At 46.2% G+C, this 7,411-nt stretch overlaps 1 protein-coding gene across 1 annotated transcript in view; it reads right to left on the reverse strand.

The window, feature by feature from the left end:
• CTC1 (CST telomere replication complex component 1) overlaps positions 1 to 5,025 on the reverse strand; it is a gene marked incomplete in the record, with an annotated part of 12,402 nt that extends 7,377 nt beyond the window's left edge. The window contains 5 exon segments of the mRNA XM_021397386.1: positions 492 to 636; positions 1,498 to 1,697; positions 2,608 to 2,842; positions 4,666 to 4,807; positions 4,885 to 5,025. Coding sequence (XP_021253061.1) covers positions 492 to 636; positions 1,498 to 1,697; positions 2,608 to 2,842; positions 4,666 to 4,807; positions 4,885 to 4,903 — 741 coding nt within the window.

The following is a 7,411-nucleotide window of genomic DNA, read 5'->3' on the forward strand; positions in this document are numbered from 1 at the left end:
CCACTGACATTCACTGATGCTTGCTGAACAGTTATGGAGACCAAGCAGCAGATGTGAACACAGGGAGGCAGCGGGTGGTGCGTTTCAGAAGTGGTGATGGCAACAGCGGGCCACCTCTGCTGGTGCAGATTTTGACAAGTGCAGCATGCAGGCCCTTGTTCATCACTGGCAAAAATGCACAGCTAATGGTGGCAACTGTGTTAAAAAACAGCGTTTTGTAGCTGAGAATTGGTTCTATCAAACAGTGTTATTGTACTCTTTGTATCTGTTGTAGTTCCCAAGGAAATAAATAGGAGGCATTACTTTCAAAGCGACCTATGTATAAGGATTATTGTAGGCTGCATAGAATAAAAAAAATAGCGTCAGTAGTTTCTACTAGGGCAAATAAATCAAATTGAGAAGAAAGGGGCAAGCTTTGAAAAATGGATTAACCAACGCACATGCAAATATAGACGGTAAATTTCTGGGCAAAAGTACAAGGACTTACTGACCTTCACCAGGACAGGGACCCAAACAGCTGAGGTGAAGCATTTCAGAAATAGAAAGAAGAATGTCTTCTGGTGAATACAAAGGAGTGGGCTGAGTCTGGACAATTCACCTGCCACATTAAGCTTTGATCTTTTCTTACAAGGAATCCTAGAGGGCAATTGAGGAAGCAAAGAAAATCAGTCAAGCGCTCAGAAGTATCCCAAAACCAAGATACACTAATACGTACAATGCACTTTCTAGAAATAAAGGATCAGTAATGCTGACCATCTATCAGAGAGTTTTTCAAAACAAACTTGCCCACAAAACTATTACTTTGATTTTTATGTACGAAATCACTTCAACGCTTTAAAAAACCTTATTATTTGAAGACAACGCAGCTGTTAGAAAGATTCACGTTCCAAGACAAGAGTCAGATTACAAGAAGCTTTACTGCAAACAAGAAGCTAATTATAGGTCCAAACTGGGTATAAAAAAGTCACAAGCAATTCTTCAGCAGAAAACTGAACTCAGTTTTCACAGATCCATACCAGTGGTATGTATTAATTTCATATTCAAAAGTAACTCTGGAGTCTAATAATACTTTTGTTTCGCTATAAAAAAATATAAATATATATTTTTATATTATTTTATTTATTTATTATTATATTTTATATAAAATATAAAAAAATAAGAAAAAAGCCGTGCTAATCAAAATAATGAACGGTAGGTTCAGTTAAAGTTCTTCTGAATGTTTCCTTTTCACGTTTTTTTCTATAGTATCAAAATACACCAGGAAATAATTTCTCTTATTCTGCCAAAATACAGATTAAAATTCCAAGTCAATTCCTGAAAAATAGTTTATTAATGAAAAGCAGCATCATTGCACAACTTTTACTTCCACCACTTGCTGTCCTGCTTTCACCTATGGCAGAAGCTTAACACGGTGCTTCCTAAGCCAAATGCTCTTCACAATACCTGAGAAACCAGAGCAGCAGCACTACGATGCAGTTGGCCATGCTTGGTGTTTACCTGGAGACAAGGAGTGGCTCAGCCAACGGTGGGTAGATGACTGGAATGGTCTCAGACACTTCCTTTGGGAGGCAATTTACTGGCACTGGATCCACCAGGATTTCTACGTACCCTGCTGCACCACGGTCGGTCTGTGGTATATACACCCAGTTTGGGAAAAGGAACAGTGACTCCAGCCACTCCAGTTCAAAATGCAGCAGCTGAGGCAAAAGACAGTGGAAAAAAGCTTGAGACAAATTACGGTACCCTTCCTCTTACCATTTCTTACGAAATTCATCTACTAATTTGCCCTTGCACAAACATCATAAACTCTTATTCTACTTCCGGGCTTCATTGCTAAACGAGAGCAATGTCTTCTATCCACTTCTGTCTTGCACAGAGAACTTCTGGCCTTCCAGATGCAAATCTGGAGATTTGCTGAGCTCTACACCTAGCATTTCCTGGATTATAGCTATTCCTTGGCAGTAAAGTAATAATTCACTGTAAGGCTTCATTATTTCCAGACTATTTTTCTAGAATTCTCATCTTGTTTCTTTTCCCGTGTTTTCAGTTAGAAGTTGATACCAATACAACTAATGCACTTTTGCCTAGTCTTCACCTCCCTGGAAGGCACAACCTCACTGCTCTTGCATTCCTATTCTATCGGTTACTTCGTATTTACATTCCCTTCCTATGAATTTTAGACAGCTTTTCATCCAATACCACTGTCACACAAGCTATTATTTCCTGAAAGTATGTCATCAATGCATCACTGAACAACCAGTATAGCTCTCCAGAAAGTTATTTCTGCTCAACACAGAGGATATTGCTACGACCTCCGTGTCTCAGGCCACCTCATGCTGTTCAAGGTGTAACGGAACTATACTTTATACTTACTCATCTCTGTAATCCATGATAGTAGACTCAATATTTGCTCTCCTAGCAATGACAAATTTGACATGTTCTGTCTATCCTTTCTCTGGGATCTAAGCCTGCTGTTTTCCTGCCTGTTACAAAGATGTATTACTTTTCTCAGTACAGACTCTGGCAAACCATCTGAAATCTGTGGTGCTCTGCGATACTGCCCCAGAAGGGCAAATAAACACAGAGTCCCTCAGGCCAAGAACATACCTCACATGGAATTATCCCAGTATTGTCTTTCACATAGAGGCAACCATCTTTGTCCTCTTGCCTTCCATCGGTTAAATAGCCAACCAAGATCAGGTAAGCCCTTGGCAAAGAGCTGTGCATGGGTAAAGCACCTCGCCCTTGGTGAGCCCATTCTTTAAATTTGTTAGTGCTCCAGGTCAGGTGGCTGCAGCATGGAGTATGCTGTTGATGCTTTAGGTCAGAGATGGAGATGAAACTGGAGGAAAAAAAAAAAAAAAGAAAAAGAAAAAAAGAAAAGAAAAGCGAGAACACAGAAGGATGAACTCAATCTGCAAAACTGGGGGATTACAGTGATGAGTGCAATGGACAAAGCTTGGCTAAGTCAGCAGGGCCTTAGCTGCTGGCATGGTTCGATGATTTCATATGGCAACAATCAACCCATCCACTGGCATTTATTAAGAATCTCTCTCATCTCAGCTGGTGTGTCAGTTCTGCCTGAGCATCCCCTCTGAAAGCAGAGGCATTAGGCTTGCTTAAAATAATAACTGAGAGATAACAAAAGAGAACATGTTTTCAAGTATACCAGTGCACATAGCCCTGAATCTTTCTATCTAAATTCTTGGCTTTGGCCGGGAGGGAGGAATAATGTCAAATAACAACCACAGCTGAGGCTGTTCACTGCTGTCACACTTTGACTGACTACAGTACTGAATATGGGAGAACAAGACAGCATCCTCACAGGAGTCTAAGCTTTTCAGAGTTTATGCAACGATGGTAGCATTTATCATCACTGTTTACATCCTGGCTGTCTATGCTAGAGAACAAAAGTTCTTTGTCTGCATTAAGGTCAGCACTGTAAGAGCTACTACACACTGGTTTCCATCTCGTGATTTTGATTCTTCTTTCCACCGAGGTTAGCTGACAATTTTAGGTTGTGAAACAGCAGCTGTATTCACAACACCCACTTGCTCAGTAGCAGGAAATAATCTAACTCAGAGAATATGAATTTGAAGAATTTCACTTGATTAGTCAGGTATCAAAGGTTCAAAGCCAGAAACTAGCCTAGACAAGTGATGGGTCAGAATAAGCTACAAACTGTACTCACAGAAAAAAAATAATCAGAAGAGATAAATATATGCAGATACTTGTGGATTTGACAGGAACCTGAACTGGAGATGGATTGTCTGAAAAAGATATAAGTAAACTGCCGTGGAGCAAAGCTGGGGTTAATGCTGATGCCTACGATCTACAAGGAGAACACAATGCTGCTCCTGTTTTTATTATACGTACCAATCATTTTCCGGGAGAAACCAAAACTACAGCGGTACACTGGATCCCGGTTGTCACATACAGCTAACTCCTGGACCCCATGGTGCTCCAGAGCTAGACAGCTATCTGTGGGGACAGCCTACTCACAAACAAACAAACAGCCCACTGACCTCACACTAGCCGGGGGCTTTAACACATTCCTTCAACTTGCGTTGGAGCTGGAGTGACATATATCCAGGTGCGCTGGACCTTCCAGGCTAAATCCCTCTCAGCACAGTGAGGGCAGTGAGGCATTGGCACAGGCTGCCTAGAGAAGCTGTGGGTGCCCCATCCCTGGAGACATTCATGGCCAGGGTGGATGAGGCCCTGGGCAGCCTGATCTGGTGGGTGGGAGCCCTGCCCGTGGCAGGGGGGTTGAAGCTGGACGGGCTTTGTGGTCCCTTCCAACCCAAGCCATTCTAGGACTCGCAGCAGCCGGTTCCCGGCGAGGTGCCCTACTTTGCTGCCAGCCCTGCGTGCCGCAGACCGGCGGATACGCTGCTCAGTCATACCGCAAGCGCGATGGGGGCGCGGCAAAGCCAAGGCAAGGCGTGCGGTTACCAGCCCTAAACACCCCTCCCACACCCGGCATCCGGAGAGGCCTCGCAGCCAATCGAGCAGCACTGCACTCGCAGCGCTGCTTGCCCTCTGCTTGCAGCTCAGCAGCAAGATCCCAGCTCCCCTCCGCTCCGCACCCCCCGGCCCCGCACGGCGGCGTGACGGCCCTCCGGCAGCGGGCGCTGCGCATGCGCGAGGGCCCGTCCCCATTACCTGTAGCCCAGCGGCAGGTCCCCGCCGCCCGCGCTCCTCACGCACCTCAGCACCGCGTCCAGTGGCGTCCCGCCAGGCTCCGGGCGGGCTGGGAGCGCTCGAAGGGCAAAGTCCCGAGCCGCCTGCAGCCACCGCTGCTCCGAGGGAAAAGTAGAGACACGGGGCTTCAGCGCGAGGTAGCGAAGCGAGGCGGGCACGCAGCCCGTGGGGCACTCACGGCCGCGCTGGGCTCCGCCATGACAGCTCCGGGCTGCGCGGCGTCGCCACGGCAACACGGCGACGGCGGGAAACGCTCGGAGCGCGCCGGGCCGCCAGCCCGCCGGTCTCCGCCCTCTCCCTCCCGCTGGCCAATCACCGCCGCCCTCGTGACGCTGCCTGCCCGCCCCCTGCTCCTCCCCTCGAGCGGGGTGGGCTCGGGAAAAGCAGCTGTGAGGGAGGTGTGTGGTGGCTTGGGTTGTTGTAGAAAAGCCTGGAAGGGATGTGTGGTGATGTGCCTGGTATTACCGCAAATGTCAAACGTGCTGCGAGCTGTGTGGTTACTCTTCTCTACCCAAGCTCATGGAAGAGTCAAATGTGGGGGTCTGTGGGGATTTCTCTGTCACTCGTGCAGTTCTCAAGAAGTGTCTGTGGGGATTTCTCTGTCACTCGTGCAGTTCTCAAGAAGTTCTTTTTCTTAGTTGTTTTTTTGTTTTTTTGTTTTTTTTTTTGGAAGGCTGAAGCTCTGTGCAGACTGAGTTCTCGTCCACTCACATGACAGTCTGAGATAAATTTGAAAAAATTCTGTGAGAACTGTGACTTCCTCCTATGTGTTCCATCAATGTGCGAGTATTTTTCCCTTTAGGACCTGTTCTGTGTTGCTCTTGCTCAAGGCAAGGACACAAACCAGACCAAACCTGGTAAGCCTCTTCCATCGCCATCCTGGAGATAGCTGCTGCCTGGCTTCAAGCTGCCTGGCTGTTTCTAGCCTTGCTGGAACCCACTGCAGAGCGGTCAGAGCTGCCCCAAGTGTGGGAGTGCTGTGTGGCTGCACAGCTCCGGTGGCTTTGGTGCCTATCCCATTGCTGTCTCCTATACAAGTAGATAAGCAAGCCCAGAGCAAAAGGAGGAACAGAGATGTGTGGCTTCATCTGAAACAATTCATGGAAGGCTTAGTGTGGGTTATGTGCGTGTTTTGGGCTTACACACATAAAAAAGGAATGTTCTTCCAAAACAAAGCATAGCAGTTCAACTTCAGGCTGCAGCGCAGAGATAACTGCAGGAAACAAAAGGAGTGTTCCCTGTCAGGAGCTCTTCCTGTGGCAGGCTGTCCTCCATTCCTGGTAAATTGTGCACAGCTGTTCCCACACATGAACCCTCCTGCTTGTGACACCAAACAGCCAACACACATAGTATATATGAGGGCTGCTCTGAAAGTAACACCTCCTATTTTATTATGTTGGCCCATGACACTGCTGGGAAAGATTCTACTCCAAAAGGTTTGCTAGTGAGCCCTTTCCCCATTGGCTAAGGCACTCAGAGTTCACATTCTTCTACGTCTGCCTATCATGCTCTCATCCCCTCCCAGCAGGTACCCCACTTTGTTTCCTTTGTTCATACATACTTTGTAATTGATTTAGAGTTTGCTGCTTTGGCCAACTAGAGTTATCTTTGTATCCTGTTTGACAAAGTCCATCCCCCTCTCTCATGTCAAGCAAGCAACATTTACAAGTAGTTCATAAAGCCTATCTCACTTTGTCCTGTCAAGCAAGCAGAATTTGCTAGTTGCCGAGCTAGCATCTCCTGCCATATATCTGTAAGATAAGTTTATTTTAACTAGTCCTTCTTCTCAGGTTTTATTTTGCAAGGACATCTTATCCTTTCTTCTTTTATCTCAGCGTTAGAGGCAGATGTTGGTGGTACGGCAGTAGAGGTTGACTCTTCCCACCAATACTCCGTTACATGTTGTTGCTGTGCAACAGATGACAGCAGAAGGACAGCCTGACAGAATGGGGTCTGACACGGAAGCGTGTATGAAGCAAAGGTGTGGAACTGAATTCCTCTATGTGGGAAAAATGGCAGCCTTTCACGGATGCTTGCTGAACATTTCTGGAGATGAAACAGTGGATGTCAGCACAGTAAGGCGGTGAGTGGTGTGTGTCAGCGGTGGTCACAGCGATGTGAATGACAAGCCACATTCTGGATGACCATACACAGCTGCCACACCACAAAATGAAAAGTGTCCTGATCAGCTCATCTGCACATAATTGGCTAATGGTGGTGACTATGTTGAAAAGTAGTGTTTTGTAGCTAAGAATTTGCTCTATCAAATAGTGTTATGGTGCTCTTTCTATCTCTTGTAGTTTCCACAGAAATAAATAGGAAGCATTACTTTCAGAGCGACCTCTGTATATTTAAACAGCCAGCCCCCACAGGCAGGAGGACAGGAGCAGGTACCTGCGGTGCACAATGTATAAAGAGTTATGCCTGGAGCTGAAACAACTCGAGGCAAAGGCTTAATGGGCAGCAGATAAAGGAGAGTTCCTGATGATTTAGCTACTTTTCAGAGTACACCGTTAAATGCTGCCTTTAGAAGTACATACTGAATGAAGCAGAGCTCATCCTGAATGTTCCCTGTGCTGCACTTTTGCCTTACAAAGTTGATGCTGCTGGTTCACTGACACGTATGGGCAATGTATGTTTCACCAAGAAAGTACATGCTGGGCATATATTCTCGAAATGTACCAGTTTGGGCTAACAAAGAAATCTT

Source organism: Numida meleagris, chromosome 1 (assembly GCF_002078875.1).
Source record: "Numida meleagris isolate 19003 breed g44 Domestic line chromosome 1, NumMel1.0, whole genome shotgun sequence".
Taxonomy (NCBI): Eukaryota; Metazoa; Chordata; class Aves; order Galliformes; family Numididae; genus Numida; species Numida meleagris.